The 21,028-nt window shown below is 49.1% G+C and overlaps 1 protein-coding gene across 1 annotated transcript in view; it reads right to left on the reverse strand.

The window, feature by feature from the left end:
- The window catches only part of RSPH1 (radial spoke head component 1), a 230,371-nt gene extending 221,732 nt beyond the window's left edge, over window positions 1–8,639 (reverse strand). The window contains exon 1 of the mRNA XM_085620749.1: window positions 7,932–8,639. Coding sequence (XP_085476875.1) covers window positions 7,932–7,988 — 57 coding nt within the window. The 5' untranslated portion in view covers window positions 7,989–8,639. The remainder of the gene's footprint in view (window positions 1–7,931) is intronic.
- Between the last annotated feature and the right edge of the window lie 12,389 nt (window positions 8,640–21,028).

Consider the following 21,028-nt stretch of genomic DNA (forward strand, 5'->3'; position numbering starts at 1 on the left):
TGAAAGCCTGGTATATTTGGACGCCGTACTACGAGACTGATGCATTTGGTTTGTTGATCCCATATCTGTTGAACATGGTTTGCATGCTTGATGTATTTGCTAAAGTGGGGCAATTGACAATTTCCGTTGGCTGAAAGCCTGGTGTATTTAGATGGGCTACAACGAGACTGATGCAGTTGGTTTGTTGATACCATATCTGTTGAACATGCTTTGTATGCTTGATGTATTTGCTAAAGTGGGGCAATTGACAATTTCCGTGGTCTGAAAGCCTGGTGTATTTCGACGGCGTACGACGAACTGATACATTTGGTTTGTTGATACCATATCTGTTGAACATGGTTTGTATGCTTGAGGTATTTTCTAAAGTGGGGCAATTGACAATTTCCGTGGACTGAAAGCCTTGTGTATTTCGACGGCGTATGACTAGACTGATACATTTGGTTTGTTGATACCATATCTGTTGAACATGGTTTGTATGCTTGAGGTATTTGCTAAAGTGGGGCAATTGACAATTTCCATGGACTGAAAGCCTGGTATATTTGGAAGCCGTACTACGAGACTGATGCAGTTGGTTTGTTGATACCATATCTGTTGAACATGGTTTGTATGCTTGGTGTATTTGCTAAAGTGGGACAATTGACAATTTCCGTGGACTGAAAGCCTGGTATATTTGGACGCCGTACTACGAGACTGATGCATTTGGTTTGTTGATCCCATATCTGTTCAACATGGTTTGCATGCTTGATGTATTTGCTAAAGTGGGGCAATTGACAATTTCCGTTGGCTGAAAGCCTGGTGTATTTAGATGGGCTACAACGAGACTGATGCAGTTGGTTTGTTGATACCATATCTGTTGAACATGGTTTGTATGCTCGGTGTATTTGCTAAAGTGGGGCAATTGACAATTTCCGTGGACTGAAAGCCTGGTATATTTGGACGCCGTACTACGAGACTGATACATTTGGTTTGTTGATAACATATCTGTTGGACATGGTTTGTATGCTTGAGGTATTTGCTAAAGTGGGGCCATTGACAATTTCCATGGACTGAAAGCCTGGTGTATTTGGACGGGCTACAACGAGACTGATGCAGTTGGTTTGTTGATACCATATCTGTTGAACATGGTTTGTATGCTTGATGTATTTGCTACAGTGGGACAATTGACAATTTCCGTGGTCTGAAAGCCTGGTGTATTTCGACGGCGTACGACGAACTGATACATTTGGTTTGTTGATACCATATCTGTTGAGTATGGTTAGTATGCTTGATGTATTTGCTAAAGTGGGGAAATTGACAATTCTCCGTTGACTGAAAGCCTGGTGTATTTGGAAGGGCTACAACGAGACTGATGCAGTTGGTTTGTTGATACCATATCTGTTGAACATGGTTTGTCTGCTTGATACATTTGCTAAAGTGGGGCAACTGACAATTTCTGCGGACTGAAAGCCTGATGTATCGGACAAATGGTACATTCACTGTGTCTATATTTGATAAATGAAAGCAATCCATGGTGGCAATGGGCAGTAGGGCCGGTACATTTTTTATTCTGGTGCAATCCCTGCTGCATTTGATTTCTTGATACAATCCCTAGTATATACAGCCTGTAGGGTTGGTGCATTTGTATAATGAGACAACGCCTGGTTGTACGTGGAGAGGAGATCCGCAATCTGTGATAAACAAGTGAACCTAGAGCTCTGGATCCAATGAATGTATATCCTAGGCACAGTCATTAGGCTGACAGGTTCTGTCTCTGGTGTCCTCTCGCATCTGTAGGCTTGCGCCCAAGTCTGGGGACTGTGTCACTTGTGATTTCTGTCCCACCCCAAGAGTCTGCCTCCTTCCAAGTTTCTTACACCTGCAGATTGCCTGTTGGCCCAGAGTCTGTTCCACCATCAGAGTCACTATGTCCCATCTCACTGCCACCAACGGTCTTTGTCTCCTAGCGGCATTGTCACAACAGACATATTAACAGCGAGCTACTGTTAGCAATACCCTAGTCTACAGATTTATGTGAGTCACCCCATTGCCTTTCAGGAAGTAAAAGTCAACTCCCTGAGTATGAAGAGAATGAGCAGCGATCTTCTGACCTTGTATGGTACCATAAAATACTTAGGGCAGAGCAGTTTTAAGGCATGGTGCAAGCGGGCAATTGACCAGGATACCAACCTTCCAAGGGACGGGACAAACCTAAATAATTGTGGGCATGAATAACTGTTTTCTTTTATTTGACAGCAAAGCATGCATCTTCACAGAACCTTCATGGGCAGTCCTTGCCTGCCTGCCCATAATGTTCATGCTCTTAGGCAACATGTGCAATTAAGTAAAAGATAATATTTCTTTGGCATGTCTCTTTCCTCAGTTCACCTCACCTCTCCCAGTCCACACCACTCTCTTAACCTCCCTCTGCATATCGCTGCCTTTGTACACAAACTTCTTTTCCTACTTATATCTACGAGTAGCTGTACTACTAGATATAAGTTAACCAAAAAGGGGGTGTTATTACTGTGTCAGGTCTCTAATGGGTGCACTGTGGATCACGTAAGTAAATGAGCCTGAGTAAATCTGTAACGGTGCCACAGAAGAGGGAAAAATACCCCTAAAACCCTCAAATGGTGGACCAAGGTCCACTCATACAAACAAAATACCAATTGTGCACACGTTATGAGTGTAAAAATGCGTATTAGCATGAAATGTCAACAACATTTATAGAACAAAACAATTGTCAAAGCAATGGACCACAGGAAACAGGCATGACATGTCTGTAATGTGGTTCTGAGGATATGTCAGTGATACGTACCTCATGTATGCTTTTTCTCCAGCCCTGAAGAAGTCTGGGGTTTTTGCCCCTTGACGAAACACGTGTTGGCTGGTTGGATCTCCTAAACCTAACATAAACAGCGAAACCGAACACAACCCTGTTTCCTGTGGTCCATTGCTTTGACAATTGTTTTGTTCTATAAATGTTGTTGACATTTCATACTAATACGCATTTTTACACTCATAACGTGTGCACAATTGGTATTTTGTTTTGACTAGATATAAGTAGTGTCACCTACTACCATGTTACTCTGAATTGCTTATGTAATTTACTTTGCTCTATTGTAAAGCGCTCTGCCCCCTCTGGGTAATGTATGCGCTATATAAAAACACAAACATAAATAAAGAAATAAACTCCCTCTCACTTATGTCTACCTTAAAATTCTCTCAATACTCTTTTCTCTACCCCACCCCTCTCACCTTCCCTTTTATGCTACCGCTGCTCTTTCCACTACTCCCTGTGCCTACCTTTCTAATAGTTCAGTAATACAGTACAATATACGTGTTATCATCCATCTCAGCAAGATCTTTATAAATGCTGGAAGGATGAAAGGCTAAGATAGACCCAACTAGACTGAAACATGAGACCCGTAGGATGTGTGCAGATTAGTGCAGTGAGAGTATTGACTCGCTCAGCTATTCAACCACTGACTGCAGTAATATTACCTCACACTCCCTTGTCACTCTCTACCTCACCTCTCTCTCAGTACTCTCTTTAGCTCACATCTCATTCACAACATCATCATTCTTTGCTTCATCTCTATATATCTCACTTCCTAACCTCTAAATTTACACCCCCATTTATTCACTACTACGCCTTTCCACCCCCCCTGTCTCCCTACATCTGTTCCCTCAACATCACCTCTCACTGCCTTGCTCCTTTCTTGCTACCATTCTGTTTCTACGACTTTTCTATAATTACCTGGTTTCTCTCATCTCTCTTTCTCTGCATCTCTAATTCAACACACCCTCCTTATCGAACCTCTCTCTCAATCTCTCTGTATACATCTTCCTACATCATTCCTGTCGTCCCTCTGTCATATCTTTTTTCCCAAACTCACCTAGTCGCTTAGGTCTCTCTCTACCTCCTGCATCTCGCTACGCCCTCATCTCTCTACTTAATCTCTCTCTTTTCATTGTTTTCTTTTTTCTGTACCCTGTTCGATCCCTTTTCTCTCACCCAGCAGAGCAGGAGGTCACTATCTAACCAGAGGTATGTACACACAGGAAGAAAAGGAGAGAGGAGGGATATGGCAGTGGTGGAGAAGTTTAGAAAAATAATTAGACTTCACAGAATGGAATGTAAACAAATCTTCTGACTGATGTTTTGATTTTAATTGTTGAGGCAAGAATGCTAATTATGACCGGAGCTTTATTCGTGATTATGAATATCTGGCCATTAAGTGTTATGTGCATCTGTCTTATGTTAGCTCACCGGTATTTTCCTCATGTGAATACCTCTGTTTAGACATCACAAGTAATAACAAACCAATATGCACACATTCTACCACCCGCCAGGTGATAAACTCACCTTCATCGAACAATTCATGGATATCGTAACTAAAAATACTGGACAACTAAATACCCAAATATACCTCGGAGACCTAAATCTCCATTGGAATTACCTTAATGATTCTGCGGTCAATAGCCTCAAAGCTTTCGTCTCTGACCTTGACCTTACCCACATCTGTAACAGTCCCACACACGACAAAGGCTCAATCCTAGATTTGGTTATTTCCAATGCTGAATCCGTTCACTTTGAAACGATCCTCCCCTGTGATTGGTCTGATCACCATTCCATCATATTCCTCATTAATGAATCAGTAAAGTTATATTCAACACAACCTACATGACTAAAATATGGAAGAGGAACCTAAAAAACGGCAGCAATGACTTACTTACATCCTCTAATATCAATCTCTTGCTTCCCCCTTGAAGGCTTATTTGATGTTCAAGCTCTGACTAACCACTACTTTAACTCTATGACCATGGTATTAGACACAGCTGCTCCCTTACAACTGAAGAGGGTCTCCACAAAAGATTCAAAACCATGGTACGATGATAGACTCAATGAGGACAGACGATCCCTAAGACTAATTGAACACTGATGGAGATTAGCACCATCTCCTGACCACCTCAAGCTGCTAAGAGCCACCAGAAACTCCTACTATAAAAAGATCAGATTATCAAAAGCAGACTTTTTCAGAAATCAATTAGACCAAGTCAAGAATCGACCCAATAAACTCTTTGAACTAATCAAAACACAATCTAATGGCTTACCCCCAAGCTAACCCAGGCACAATACCCAGCTGCAAAGAATTTGCCTCCTTCTTCACTATGAAGACAAAAAACATAAAGACGGACCTGCTTAACGACTTAGCAACTCATCCTGACATTCACATGGACACTTCATCTCCCCTGCCAGTAACCCCAATCTTATGCACACCTACGTTCGACCTAAAAAATAACGCCTCATGGTCCTCCTTCAAAACTTACAGTGAAGATGCAATATTAAAGGCGCTTATGGCTTTGAACCCCTCAAACCACTTCACAGACCCTCTTCCCACAAATGACCTAAAAGACTTCATACCATTGATACTGCCACTTTGGACTAAGATTATCAATACCTCTTTACTTCAAGGAATCATGCCTGAAATCCTTAAATCTGGGCAGATATCCCCCATCCTAAAGAAGCCAATGGCTGACCTCACTGACTTAAATAATTACCGCCTGATATCCAACATCCCGACTCTGGCCAAACTTTTAGAAAAATGTGTTGACATACAGCTTGGCAGCCACATTTCAACCTGCTCAACCAGTACCAATCCGGTTTTCGTGCAGGGCACGGTACTGAATCTGCCATGACCCACATAGTAGATGACACACTAAAAATCCTAGACCAAAACGAAACTTGTTTGCTAATCCTGCTCAACCCATCTTCGGCCTTTGATACTGTCAAACATGACAATTTGCTAGATCTCCTGAAACACAGAATGGCTTATCTGGGTCAGTTCTAAATTTGTTCACCTCTTTCCTCCAAAACAGATCACAAAGATTCAAGGTTAATCAATCCTTGTCCAAGTCCATCCCAGTCACGTTAGGAATCCTGCAGGGCTCATCCCTCTCACCTACACTTTTCAACCTATTTATGGAACCGCTAGAACCGCTAACCAAAATTCTCAGCTCCTCAAACGTCCATTGTCACATGTACGCAGATGATACACAACTATATTTAGAGATCCCCTCTCTACAGGACATCAAATCTCTCAACTTAACGCTGCAAAACACTCAGACTTGGCTGGCCGAAATCCACCTAAAACTAAACACCCTCAAAACTGAATTCCCCCTAATCGCTCCTCCCAACCAATCTACGATCATTCAAGAATGGCCTAAACAACAAACGGCGCTCAACTGCCAACCTCATATTATCGACACAGCGAAATCGCTGGGAGTAACTCTTGAAAGAAATCTAAACATGCAGAAACACATTAGTGCCACAACAAAAGGAGCAAACTTTCAGATGAACTCCTTGAAAAAATTAAAACCCTTCCTTCCGCAAATGACTTCAAACTGGAATTTCAAGCACTAGTAATCCCAAGAGTGGAATATGAGAGTGTCTCTCTTTGCGGACCTCCCTGATCTACGACTGCCCCTCTAAGAGCATCAATCAACGCAGCAGCCAGACTCATCACAGGCTCCAAAAGAAACTGCCACATTTCCCCTGACCTTACAGCTCTTAACTGGCTACCTTTCGAAGCTAGAATTCAACGAAAAATCGCCTGTATGACGCACAATACCCTACATCACAACACTCTGCGTTATCTGCCCCAGAAACTGGTGCTCTCTTGTGGCAACAGATCCTCCAGGCACTTCATAACCTTCTTCTGAAACCACAATGATTTGCCAAGAAGAAAACATACAACGGTGCCTTCTCTGGAATCGCTCCTAGGATTTTGAATGCATTGCCCCCAGAAACCAGTCTGAATCCCTCTACTGCCTCTTTCAAAAAAAGAAGTAAAATCTCTTCTCATGTCTAAATTCACATGAACAATGTATGTAACTCTTAAAACGACTGTTAGTTTTTGTAGGACATATTTATGACTTTCAATGTTCTTTTGTTCAAATATCTTCCCTTGTAAAGCTCTCTGATACCCACAAGGGTCATGTTTGCACTATATAAAACCTTCAAAATAAATAAATAAATAAAATAGCATGCCGGAGGTCCCTAAACATCCATTACCATGTCCTTCTAACAGAGTACTTCCATGTAATACTTTGTTTTTGCACAAGATAATCTGGACATAAGCACAAAAGAAATGGCTTATAAAATCTTGTTCAAGATTTGTTGTACTAATTGGCTGGCAAAAAGGGGGCAGCTTGAGCTTATGGGTGTTTTTGAATTCCCCCTCTTCGGAAAGAAAGTGTGATGTCATGATGTCATGTAGTGGTTGTGAGGCCACACGTCTATGTGATGTTGTAGGCACAGGGAAGTCACGTTGTCAGTCTGATGTCATGGAGTCTGTGGGGTGTAATGTAGTCGGAGGGATGTCATGGATTCTATGTGATGTCATGGAGTCTGTGTGGTGTAATGTAGTCGGTGTGATGTTATATAGTCGAAGGCATGTCACGGATTCTATGTGAGGGCATGGAGTATTCGTGCTGTCATGGAGTGGCTGTGACGTCACAGATGCTATTGCAGACGCTGTGATGTCATGCAGTGAGGTTGAGGCCATGCACAATGTGTTCTGTATGTGTCAGTAAGAGTCTGGTCTGTACATGGTGCTGCTCCGGCCCATACCTGTCTCCTGGGGGGAGGGAAGGGGGGGTGGGGGGGTCTGAAGCCGACTGCCTTATATGCAACTGCCTCCCTCCAGAGCCTTCCAGGACCCCATGGGGCATGCCCCAGGGTTACTGCCCCCAGGAGCCTGCCCCAGGGTTACTGCCCCCAGGAGCCTACCCCTGGGTACTGACGTCCGATGTTCCCTCCTGCAGAGTCAGGGTCGGTCGGTTACCCGAAACATGTGAGTCTCCTCTTCACCCGAGAGGCCCGCACCGTGACCCCCTCCCTGCCCTGCACCCCCGGGGGAGGGGCTCTCCTCGCCCCCTCGGCTCACCCCCAGGCTCGGCTCCTCCTCTTCGCCCTCGAACTCCTCAGATCCGAGGTCGGACATTGTGCGGGGGGGTGCTCTGGACGTCAGTCCTGGGGGGCCCCCTGGTGTCGGAGGTGGGGGCTGCGGGCTCTCGGTTCTCCCTGCTTCTGTGCCTTCCTGCGGCCCCTCACTCTCTTCCCAGACCCCGGTGGTAGGCGCTGCGGTCCACGCGGCGCTCTCCTCTCCTCCCTGCTCCTCTGCCCCGGTCAGCGCGGTGTCCCGTCGCCATGGAGACCCATCGGGCGGCGTCCTCCGTCGCCGTAGCAACGGGCACCCATAGTGCACTGCGTGGCTGCTGCTGCCCACGATATGGAAAACGGACTAGAGGCACGAGACCCGCGGCACCCGCCCTCCGCTGGGCGTGAGCGGCTGCCTGGCGGCTGCCTCCGGGCTCGGGTTCGAGGCGCCTGTCAGAGGCTGGAGGTGCGGTGTGATTGATGGGCGATAAACTGCGTCAGCAAGGGGGGTATTCTAGGTGTAAGACACACGCCCCCAGAAGCACACCATGTACATCAATTACTCCACCTGGGACCTGTAGTTTTACTTTCGCTGTTGTCTTGTCGGCATGCCGCTGCCCGCGTCCCACGCAGAGGGACATCAGCAGGGCAGCTCTCTAGTGGCCACCCGTCGGAGCCTCCTCCCCCCCCCCTCCTGTTCCACCTCTCCCGAGAGGCCGCGCCTTGGGGAGGGGAGGCCTCAATAGGCATTTGCTGGGGGAGGCGGGCCACTCGTGCTGGGCGGGGCGGGGCTAGGCCCTACTTATGCCCGCCGCCCCCGCAGATCGCCCTCTGCTTCCTGGGGTACACTCCTGTGCTGCGCAAGTTCTCTTTGCGCCGGACACGCCGTCTGTCGAGTCGTGGTCTCTCCTTGCTACCTTCCCGCCGTTCGCCACGTCGGGTGTCGCCCCAGCGCTGGGTCCTCCTCGCTGCCCTGCACACCGGTTTTTCACGCCGTGCCTTTTGTTTTCGGTGAGTGTAGTTTCTTTGGGCAGCAGAGTTTATTGTGTTGGTCAGTTTTGTAGATAGCGGCGCGAGCCGTTTTCGCGGGCTGTCCAGTGTAGGAAGGTGGATATCTGACTATGGTTACCCCCAACTTTTTGCCTAGTGTCTAGCTGGTTTTTCGACTTAGTTGGCCTGAGATCCTGCCATTCAGGGTCTCAGGCTGTCTGCTCTCTCTGTAAAATGGACTCCATGTACCCTAGGTACATAACCAATTGGTAAGGATCACCTTATTGGACCCTGTACAGTGTACCCTAGGTACCCAGGGCATAGGTGTACCCTAGGCCTCCCAGGGGCTGCAGCATGTATTATGCCACCCCTGGTCTGGCCTTCCAATCAGACACAACTGGCTGATCACTCAGCTGGGGCAAGGTCGTGTAATCACCCCTTGCTTAGGTGTAGTATTCCTATACCTACCTTATATATAGACACATGTGTACCTATCAGTCACTCCTATGGCAGGCCTTAACAATCCTGGAGGCAGAGTGCTTGGTAACATGTGAGATGGTGCTCTAGCCTGAGCTGAGCCTGTCTGCAGCTTTCGGAACCATGTCCTTATAGCTGTTCTATGATATAGCCTACCATATACTCTTAAAGTGCCATATAATCTTAAACGGTTATGGTAACTATGGTTGGGCTGTATCAAAACATGTCGTGTAAGGTGTCTAACACTTTGGAATAATACCCCCATACCATTTCTGGTGATGAGGATATTATTCCTCCCTTCTAGAGGGAGAGACATGTTAAAATCCTACTTTGCTGTGTAACCTCTGACCAAAGCCTCAGCATCACAAAATGGATGCTGCTGCCACGACACAAGTCTGACCTCCTGCAGCTGGGAGTGATCCCAGCCAGGGAGGCCTGGACAATAGGTTTCCTGCTTGGGGAGGTGCTAGCACCTCCCCAGACAGCCTTTAGTGTATTGGGGCAGGGTGGGCTGAAAGGAATGAGACATGCCTGGGGCACACAAGGTGTTCCTTGCATAGTCCAGTTCAAACCGGTGCTGGGGCACTCCAGCCCCAGCTCTGGCGCGAAACTGGACAAAGGGAAGTGGGTGTAACCACCCCCTCCCAGGTCCCACCCATAAGGCGTGACCTAGCAGGTATCCCAGCCCCCCAGATTAGTATAAGAGTGGGAGTTGGGCCTCAAGACTTGAGATTATCCTGAACCTGCAAAACTGAACAGAAACTCTGGACCTTCGACATTCGACGAAAGAAGAAGACTGAAGAATCTCCCTTGTAGCCAAGGAGTGGCTACCCTGTGCAAACAGGCACCATCAAGAGACCACCCTTTGCTTTGCGACCGTTCTACGAGGAACCGACTGCAGAGCCCGACCAGAGCCTTGACTTCCAGACTTCTCCGACCCTCATCCACATCTGCAGCAGAGCTGAGATCCGTGGAGGCGACGAGCGACGTGGGACCGGCTACCTAGGAAAAGTGGCTAGTAACTTACAGCGCAGCTTCTGAGGTACCCTCGAAGTTGTGCACCGGGGATTGAGAAGCCCCAACCCCAAGCACCATCTGCACCGAAGATCAGCCCCCCACACTCCACGAGTCCTGCGTGGGGCCCTTCAGCATTTTCCTGCTTGCCGCGTCTGTCCGGTTGCTTGCCCGCTGGCTAGTGGCCTCTGTGACGACGCACCCTGAAATCTTCTGCGCTGGTTTGGCTCCTCCAGACTGGCTCCTGCTTCTCTGCAAAGAAGAAGCACCCCAGACCTTCCTGGTCTGCACCAGAAGCAAGTCCTTTGTTCTTCGTGGGTTACGCTTGCCAAGGCTTGGTGAGTCCTAGTCCAACTTCGACGCCGCCGACAGCAAGAGCCTTCGTGGGACAGCTCGCCTCCTGGTCCTGGTCGTCCTCGACGCCTCCTGGTCCTCCTGGCTGCAGTGACAAGCTTCACCTTCACCTGCAACTCTTCACGACATCGCCTGGTTCCTTCCTGGTTCCACGTGGTCACTGGCTAGTGACCTTGACTCTGTCCCTTCTGCTTGCAGGTTTCTTCTCTTCTTGATCCCAGCCTTGGGATCCACCGGACACTCTTCACTGACTGCCTGTCAGCATCTTTCTTCAGGCATCCATAGGAGTCGACGACGAAAACGACGCATCTTCACCCCTATGCACCCGCAGCCTGTGGGCTAGGTAACTTGGGTACTCCGGTGCTCATCAGGATAGTGACTATCCTAGTGTCTAGTTTTCAAGTCTCAACTTCCTAGCTACTCCGGAAGTGTCCTAAATCTATCTACTTCTAAACTGTAATATTGCTATTGACTTTTACGCATTACGCGTGAGTGTTTCCACTCTGCACACGAATCCCGTGGGCCTCCCACTTCCTAACTAACGCTAGTGTAGTGTAGCCCCAGCGATTCCCTAGGCCTAGGCCTATTCTATTTCCGTGACAGTGGTTCTTATACCACTTACTTAGTATATGGTTTGCGTGGCCCCTAGGGCCTAACTGTATTACTTACCTGTGTGACTTAATGTATGCATAAATAAGACTGTGTTGTACTTACCTCTAATCTCATAAAGAGTGCTGAGGGTTTGCTTAGAATAAATACACTTTATTTTATATATATATCTGTTGTGGTGTCCTTTCATTTGGTATTCAAGGGATTATATATGGTATCACAGCTGGCTTCACATGCCATTCAGAGTTTAGCCTAAGACTGCTCTTGTCCATGCTACCACTAGGATAGCTGGTCTATAAGGTTGACTTTACAACCAATCACCATAAGGGTATTTGGACTGATATAAGGTGTACACTATAACTAGTGACATCATACATCAGGCCAACTTCTCACATTGGTGAGCAGCGGTTGGGATCTGAGCTTGCTGTTGTAATACCATTGTAATCTTGAGATACTAAATTGAAAGATCACACAGATATTGTCTAGGTACATATAACATAGATTATTATACTTAAGTCCTACTGGACTTTGTAGTTGTAGGTTGAAGGGAGTAACACACCCTGACTACAACTACTAGAGAGGTTTAGTAGATACAACTAGTGTAGGTAGGTGCACACACCACACCCTCACTAGATCATGTCTCTGAGAGTAGATCAAGTAGATGCTCTCTCAGGAGGATCAGGTCTGCAAAAGATCCCCTCTAGATATGATACCTTAACATTCCAGGAGATGAGACACTTGTGTACCTCCAGAGGAATAAAACAGGGTGCAAACCCTACCCTCCTTCAGTTAAGACAACTCCTAGAGGAGTATGATGCTCATAGGGCATCTCAGGCAGGTGCCCTAGGCACAGAGGAGGGTCTACCCACCACAGAGGAGTCAGATGGGACTTCAGATGAAGAGGTAGACAGCCAGGGCCAAGTAGGAAGACTTAGCCAGGCTAACCTAAGTTTACATGGGAGTTTGCATGGGGTCCCCCCATACAGACCCCCAAGTAGGCTTTCACAGAGAAGCAGGAGGGACAGATCCCCTTCAAGGGAATCCATCCACTCCCATGTTTCTAGCATCTCTAATGCTTCCTCTCACAGGGGAATGACTTCACCTGAGAGAAAGGAGCATAAAGCCAGAATGAGGGAAGCTAATCTGAGGATTCAGAGGGAAGAAATTGCCCTTGCCAAAGAGAAGCTTGCTCTGGCTAGAGAGCAAAAATTGTGTGGGTCAGAACCCACTGGTGGCAGCAACATTCCTAGAGATAGGGATAGGTCTTATGACCATAGAAACCTAAGCAAGATAGTCCCCCCATATCAGAATGGGGATGACATCCACAAATGGATGACTGCTTTGGAGAGGGCCTGCAAAGTACAGCAGGTGCCCCAAAGTCAGTGGGCAGCTATCTTGTGGCTCTCCTTTTCTGACAAAGGTAGAGACAAGCTCCTCACAGTCAGTGATGAGGATGCAAACAATTACAAAGTCCTGAAGAGTGCTCTGATAGATGGGTTTGGCTTAACCACTGAGCAATATAGGTTGTTGTTCAGAGACACCCAGAAGACACAGACACAGGACTGGTCTGATTTTGTGGATTGTGCCACTAAGGCTTTGGAAGGTTGGTTAAATGGCAGCAAGGTGCAGGACTATACAGGATTGTACAACTTGATTATGAGGGAGCAGATCCTTAGTAATTGTCAGAACCAGCTTCTCCATCAACACCTGGTAGACTCAGATTTGACCTCTCCCCAAGAATTGGGAAAGAGGGCAGATAAATGGGTCAGGACCAGGATTAGGCCTAAAAATCAGGGTGGTGACCAAAAGAAAGATACCACCAAGCCTCAAGAGAAGGGTGGGGATAAAGCAAAAGAGAAATCTTCCTCAGGGCCCCAAAACTCCACACAGGGTGGTGGGTCCCAAGCTCCCTCCTCTACCACAGTTAAAAAGCCTTACTGCCATGTGTGTAAAACACCTGGGCATTGGAAAACTGACAGCAGTTGTCCACAGGCTAAAAACAAAACTGTTCCTCCAACTACTCCTGTCACACCACCTATTACTGTCAGCAGTAATCCCCCAGGTGGTGGGAGTGCCCCCAAAAATGTGGTTGGGTTTTCTTGGGGAACACAGGGGGATCCTGGCTTAGCCAATTCCCCTGCAGCAGCTACTCTTGTCTGTGATGGTGGCATGGGGTTTGCCAACTTCACTGCCTGTCCCAACACTTTGGGTAGGTACAGACAGGAACCCTACATCAATGGCAGAAAAGCTGAGGCCTACAGAGACACTGGAGCTAGCATCACTATGGTGGCCCATAGGCTAGTTCCCTCTGAGCAGCTTTTGCCTGGTTTCTCATACCAGGTAACTAACATTGATGGCAACCAGAACAGTCATCCCATGGCAGAGGTATGTCTCAGCTGGGGAGGTGTCACTGGCCCTAAAAGGGTGGCAGTGTCTCCAACCTTGCCTGTGGACTGCTTGCTGGGGAATGACTTAGAACTCTCAGCTTGGGCTGGAGTTGAACAAGACACCCATTCTAAAATGGTAGGCCTTTCCAAAAAGGGTAGTGGGGTTGTGCCAGTCACAACCCCTGTCCAAGTAGCTTTCCTCCCTGAAAAGGTTGGAAGGGCCGTGGTAGCCACAGCCCAGGCACAGACAGACTTCCCTGTAGAAATTGGCAGAGCTGTGACAGTCACAGCTCAAACACAAGCTGAGTGCCTTCCTGAAAAGGTTGGCAAGGCTGTAATGGTCTCAGCCCACACTCAGACTGATATAGGTGTAGTGAAGCCTGAAACTATGGATCACTCCACACAAACAGAGAGTAGTGGGGAGGAAGAAAAGTCTCCCTCTCCCCAGACATTAGGAAAAGGTCAGCCTCCTCAGGGATCTGACCTCACCCCTTGTGAAGGAACTGCCCCAGAGGTAGCCAGGCCTGGCCTGGCAGAGCCTCTGAGGTCAGTGGCCCCTTCCAAGGTGGGACCCAGTCTGGTGCAGGTAGCCTGCCTCTCTCTACCCTGCCTCAGTCAGCCCAGGGCTGCAGAGGTCAGGGAGGCCAGTGGACCCCAAGAGGGCCCCTGTCCACAAGAACCCCCCCTTCAAAAGAATGAGGATTGCCTGGTTAGTTGCCCTAGCCAGGTGATGGGTAAAAACATTCCTGAGGGATCCCCTTCACAGGTAGTTAGGGACCTCCCCCAGAGGGATTCTGTTGGGCACAGGCAAACATGGGACCTTAGGGCCCCAAACCTGACCTGTCCCTCCAGTAAGCCCACAAAAGGGACCCAGCCTCCAGCTTTAGGTAGCCAGAGGCTGACCCTGAGAGCACAGTGCAACTCAGTTAGAGAAAGAAAGGCATCCATGGTGGAGCATGATTGGAGGAAGCTGAGGCCTCACTTTGAGGACACTCACTTCAGTACTCCATCTCAACACCAGCCTTTTACTTTGCAAAGACACACCAAAGGTAGAGATTCCCTATGGTGGAGACCCTATGATATCTTTAGGATGAGGGATTGCTTAGTGGACCATGAGACAGGGGGTAACCATGCCAGTGCTGGTTCTTCCTTATATGGCCACTCAGGCAATAGAGGCTTACCTTGTCAAGGCCAGCCTTATCTCCTTTCGTTTGGGGGGGGGGGTTGTGTAGGAAGGTGGATATCTGACTATGGTTACCCCCAACTTTTTGCCTAGTGTCTAGCTGGTTTTTCGACTTAGTTGGCCTGAGATCCTGCCATTCAGGGTCTCAGGCTGTCTGCTCTCTCTGTAAAATGGACTCCATGTACCCTAGGTACATAACCAATTGGCAAGGATCACCTTATTGGACCCTGTACAGTGTACCCTAGGTACCCAGGGCATAGGTGTACCCTAGGCCTCCCAGGGGCTGCAGCATGTATTATGCCACCCCTGGTCTGGCCTTCCAATCAGACACAACTGGCTGATCACTCAGCTGGGGCAAGGTCGTGTAATCACCCCTTGCTTAGGTGTAGTATTCCTATACCTACCTTATATATAGACACATGTGTACCTATCAGTCACTCCTATGGCAGGCCTTAACAATCCTGGAGGCAGAGTGCTTGGTAACATGTGAGATGGTGCTCTAGCCTGAGCTGAGCCTGTCTGCAGCTTTCGGAACCATGTCCTTATAGCTGTTCTATGATATAGCCTACCATATACTCTTAAAGTGCCTTATAATCTTAAACGGTTATGGTAACTATGGTTGGGCTGTATCAAAACATGTCGTGTAAGGTGTCTAACACTTTGGAATAATACCCCCATACCATTTCTGGTGATGAGGATATTATTCCTCCCTTCTAGAGGGAGAGACATGTTAAAATCCTACTTTGCTGTGTAACCTCTGACCAAAGCCTCAGCATCACAAAATGGATGCTGCTGCCACGACACAAGTCTGACCTCCTGCAGCTGGGAGTGATCCCAGCCAGGGAGGCCTGGACAATAGGTTTCCTGCTTGGGGAGGTGCTAGCACCTCCCCAGACAGCCTTTAGTGTATTGGGGCAGGGTGGGCTGAAAGGAATGAGACATGCCTGGGGCACACAAGGTGTTCCTTGCATAGTCCAGTTCAAACCGGTGCTGGGGCACTCCAGCCCCAGCTCTGGCGCGAAACTGGACAAAGGGAAGTGGGTGTAACCACCCCCTCCCAGGTCCCACCCATAAGGCGTGACCTAGCAGGTATCCCAGCCCCCCAGATTAGTATAAGAGTGGGAGTTGGGCCTCAAGACTTGAGATTATCCTGAACCTGCAAAACTGAACAGAAACTCTGGACCTTCGACATTCGACGAAAGAAGAAGACTGAAGAATCTCCCTTGTAGCCAAGGAGTGGCTACCCTGTGCAAACAGGCACCATCAAGAGACTACCCTTTGCTTTGCGACCGTTCTACGAGGAACCGACTGCAGAGCCCGACCAGAGCCTTGACTTCCAGACTTCTCCGACCCTCATCCACATCTGCAGCAGAGCTGAGATCCGTGGAGGCGACGAGCGACGTGGGACCGGCTACCTGGGAAAAGTGGCTAGTAACTTACAGCGCAGCTTCTGAGGTACCCTCGAAGTTGTGCACTGGGGATTGAGAAGCCCCAACCCCAAGCACCATCTGCACCGAAGATCAGCCCCCCACACTCCACGAGTCCTGCGTGGGGCCCTTCAGCATTTTCCTGCTTGCCGCGTCTGTCCGGTTGCTTGCCCGCTGGCTAGTGGCCTCTGTGACGACGCACCCTGAAATCTTCTGCGCTGGTTTGGCTCCTCCAGACTGGCTCCTGCTTCTCTGCAAAGAAGAAGCACCCCAGACCTTCCTGGTCTGCACCAGAAGCAAGTCCTTTGTTCTTCGTGGGTTCCGCTTGCCAAGGCTTGGTGAGTCCTAGTCGAACTTCGACGCCGCCGACAGCAAGAGCCTTCGTGGGACAGCTCGCCTCCTGGTCCTGGTCGTCCTCGACGCCTCCTGGTCCTCCTGGCTGCAGCGACAAGCTTCACCTTCACCTGCAATCTTCACGACATCGCCTGGTTCCTTCCTGGTTCCACGTGGTCACTGGCTAGTGACCTTGACTCTGTCTCTTCTGCTTGCAGGTTTCTTCTCTTCTTGATCCCAGCCTTGGGATCCACCGGACACTCTTCACTGACTGCCTGTCAGCATCTTTCTTCAGGCATCCATAGGAGTCGACGACGAAAACGACGCATCTTCACCCCTATGCACCCGCAGCCTGTGGGCTAGGTAACTTGGGTACTCCGGTGCTCATCAGGATAGTGACTATCCTAGTGTCTAGTTTTCAAGTCTCAACTTCCTAGCTACTCCGGAAGTGTCCTAAATCTATCTACTTCTAAACTGTAATATTGCTATTGACTTTTACGCATTACGCGTGAGTGTTTCCACTCTGCACACGAATCCCGTGGGCCTCCCACTTCCTAACTAACGCTAGTGTAGTGTAGCCCCAGCGATTCCCTAGGCCTAGGCCTATTCTATTTCTGTGACAGTGGTTCTTATACCACTTACTTAGTATATGGTTTGCGTGGCCCCTAGAGCCTAACTGTATTACTTACCTGTGTGACTTAATGTATGCATAAATAAGACTGTGTTGTACTTACCTCTAATCTCATAAAGAGTGCTGAGGGTTTGCTTAGAATAAATACACTTTATTTTATATATATATCTGTTGTGGTGTCCTTTCATTTGGTATTCAAGGGATTATATATGGTATCACAGCTGGCTTCACATGCCATTCAGAGTTTAGCCTAAGACTGCTCTTGTCCATGCTACCACTAGGATAGCTGGTCTATAAGGTTGACTTTACAACCAATCACCATAAGGGTATTTGGACTGATATAAGGTGTACACTATAACTAGTGACATCATACATCAGGCCAACTTCTCACATCCAGGGCGGAGGGCGAGGAAGGCGGACCGTGTAGCAGGAGAGCCTGGTTCGAGTCCAGTCGCTAGGAGTGGCGGCTCGGTGTCCGATCTTGGCTAATTGTAAGGACGCGCTAAGATCGGAGGCACTGTGGCATTATTGTTAAGGTCTGATCACTGTGAATAACTGTTTATTACCAGAGCGCGTTAACGTATTATGCCGTAGCCACTGTAAATACGGAGCGAAGTAAGGCGCCCCATTATCGTCGGGTCGAGTTCGCGCTACATAAATATATAAAGGTTAACTACTGTAACTGTTAAGCCAATGTGTCCGGTTTCATATACGTAGCCCTCCGATTTCTTTGACGATACCCACGCAGCGATGGGTGGCTGTGGGGAGGTTGGATGCAGAGGGGTGCGAGCGGCGGGAAACCTCGGCATCGGGCGCTGTGTAATGGGGTTGCTGGCTGGTCATAGCGGTCGACTTTTTCTGGGGGACCGGTATTCGAGGCTTGGCAACGAGCAAGGGTCTCGGCGACGGCGCAACACTGATTATTGCAATAAGGGTATTTTACAACAGCTCGTTGTTTTACAGGAATGAGCCCTCAGCTACATCTGTATTTGCTTCTGCCCTGCTTGGCGGGGTCAGGGGGGCTGCTGACCGCGAGTCGGGCCTCGACCGCGCTCCTACCACCTCTCCGGGGGAATGGGCGCGGGGCTCAGCATATACCCCCATCGACGGCGCAGCCGCCTTTGGGGCAACAGATCAGGGTTACTAACGTTTAGGCTTTTAATACGCGCCAAGGCGGTTCGGCAGAGTCGCGCTTTATATATAACGATCAGACCCGTGGATAAATCGGGGAGGGGATGTGGCGCCTCGGCTAGCCTGCCGACTTTGAGGCTGAGTGCCAGGGTTCGAGCCTCGGGGTCGCTTCTGCTTCCTGTGATTCTGGGGCGGGTCGCTTGGTCTCTCCGTGCCTGATGGTGTAGTGTAAATACGGTGCTCGTGTGAAGCGCTCCGCTGCCTTCGGGTCGAGTTCGCGCTATATAAATATGCAACAATTTTCAGCCGTTAAGCGCCTATAATACCTGCTTTCGCCATGTGTCGCTGTGTTCGCCACGCCACCCGAAACCCCATCCCCCCCCCCAGCGCTTCAGAGTTGGAAGCTACCTGGGCCCCCGCGGATCGTGGGTGGTGCACGCCGGTGGTGCACACGAGATCTGTCGCCGCCCACCCCTCCGGTGGCCGCAATGTGGAGCGGGTGTGAGGGGGGCATGCATGGGGCGGCGTGCTCAGGAGTGCGTGGCCATGGGGGATGAGGAGGAGAGCGGGGCAAAGTGTGAGGCGAGTTAACCTAGGAACGGGACGCGGTTGAGAGAGATCAGGTTCCTGCCCATGAGGTCGCGTCTGTTCGTGGGTGATTTGCCTCTGGGGAGGCCTCACGCTGGCCGCGCGTCAGGCAGGATGCAGCGCAGCCAAGTATTCGCCGTGGTCGGGCGAGAGCGGGAGGCGGGCACTCCGATGTCGCTGCTTTGGGCGCTGAACGCGATTCAGGAAAACAAGGGTGGTCATTTATTGCGGTATGGTGGAGGATGCCGCCCGGCCAACAGCGGCAGCAGTAGTGAGGAAGTCCTCACTCCCACGCAGCCAGCCATCAAGTGGTCATGCTAGGGTGGGGATTCATGGTTTTGGCAAGGTCGGGCACCGAGGTAGTTACCACGGCACTGTGGCGGTTTTCTCGGTAACCATTATGATTAAAGCTTGCACGGTCGAGTACAAGAAGAAATCTATACATTGCTGTTGTTTTGTGAAAGTGTTTATACATCGTGGTTCCCAACCTGTAACTCATGATAGGCTGGTCGGTGGAAAAGGGTGGAGCGATGGTCATTTAATAAAAAGAATGACGCGGGGAATGGCGCCCCTTAGGAGAAATGACGACTACTCCCCCCTCCCGCACCCCCTCTGCCATCCATGCCGTGTGGGGCCGGTGTGGCGCACTCTGCTTAAGCGCATGTGGCCCTTCCGGTGCAGAACATCCTCTCCGGGTGGGGCATTGTTGTAAGCGTCGCGGCGCACTCTGCTTCTTCGGCGGCTCCATGTGCGGGCTACAATTAAGGTGTATCAGGTACTTTAATGAGGCTTGCGACACTGAAGCTGAGCATGCAACTGGTTCTCCCCCTTTGAGCTCTCGCAGGGCTAACCGAACGTTGTAAGGCAAGGACAGTCCTTTAAAGAGTCAATTACTCCCTTGGATTACCCTTCCCTGTTACACCTTAGGAGCAACAGGGTCGTGGTGTCACCGGAGCTTGCAGTGGAAGCGTCACAATATTATTACAAGCCATAGTTACTGCGTATTTAGCGAAGGCAGTTCCTTGCGCATCCTTGTTACATGTGTCCATTGAATGATACGCATTGCTGCACAGGTTTTGAAATTTGCACGATGTTTGTGATTCATGCACACGAAGGTAAATTGAATAACAAAGAATGTGGTTCCAAGGTGCGTGCATGTCCTTGTGGCTTTGGCCTTAGTAACAGAGGGCCTTCAGCGGCGCTGTGGGGCCTGCTTTCTTGTGAGGACAGTTTTGTATTACGTTGCTCTCCCGGTTCACTCAATTCTCGGGGACTAATGGGCCTGGAGGCCTTAAGCGGGGATTAAGTCATCCTCGGCTAGAAGTTTGGAGATCTAGCGCAGAAGCTACATCTTTGCCTAGCAAGCGCGATTTTGGTGCGGGAAACCAGGGTTTGAGCCTCGTGCCGCGTCCTGTGATATTGGGGAATCCGTAATCTCCCCGTGCATGAATATGTAATGTATGTAATGTAGATGCTGTCTTCATGGGCAGCCACCGACTCTGGGCAGGAAACCAGGTTTCGAGCCTCGAGGTCACGTCCTGGGATCATGGGCAAATCACTTCATCTCCCTGGCCTGAGTATGTAATGTAAATACGGTGCTCAATGTGCAGCTGCTCACTTTGGTGCAGGTAACATGAATGCGAACAGTGTGGAGCGGCCTGTGATCCTTGGGCAAATCACGTAATCTCCCTGGGCCTGAATTTGTAATGTAAAGGCGGTACTCAATTTTCCACGGGATTGGCACCTGTGCTTGATCTTGAGCGCCGCCTGCGGCTTGATTCAAAACTTTATACAGGGAGTTTGTGATGCAGTTGTAGTTTTGGATGGCGCCTATGTTTCAAATCCAACACGATGGCATTGATCTGATTACTCACATTTAAGGGGATGTCCATGGTTCGTTGCGTGGCTATTTAATGTTTTCAGTACACAAAGACACCCGTTGATTAAGGCCGCATGCTCCTATTGCTTGAATTTTGTCAC

Source organism: Triturus cristatus, chromosome 8 (genome assembly GCF_964204655.1).
Source record: "Triturus cristatus chromosome 8, aTriCri1.1, whole genome shotgun sequence".
Lineage (NCBI taxonomy): Eukaryota > Metazoa > Chordata > Amphibia > Caudata > Salamandridae > Triturus > Triturus cristatus.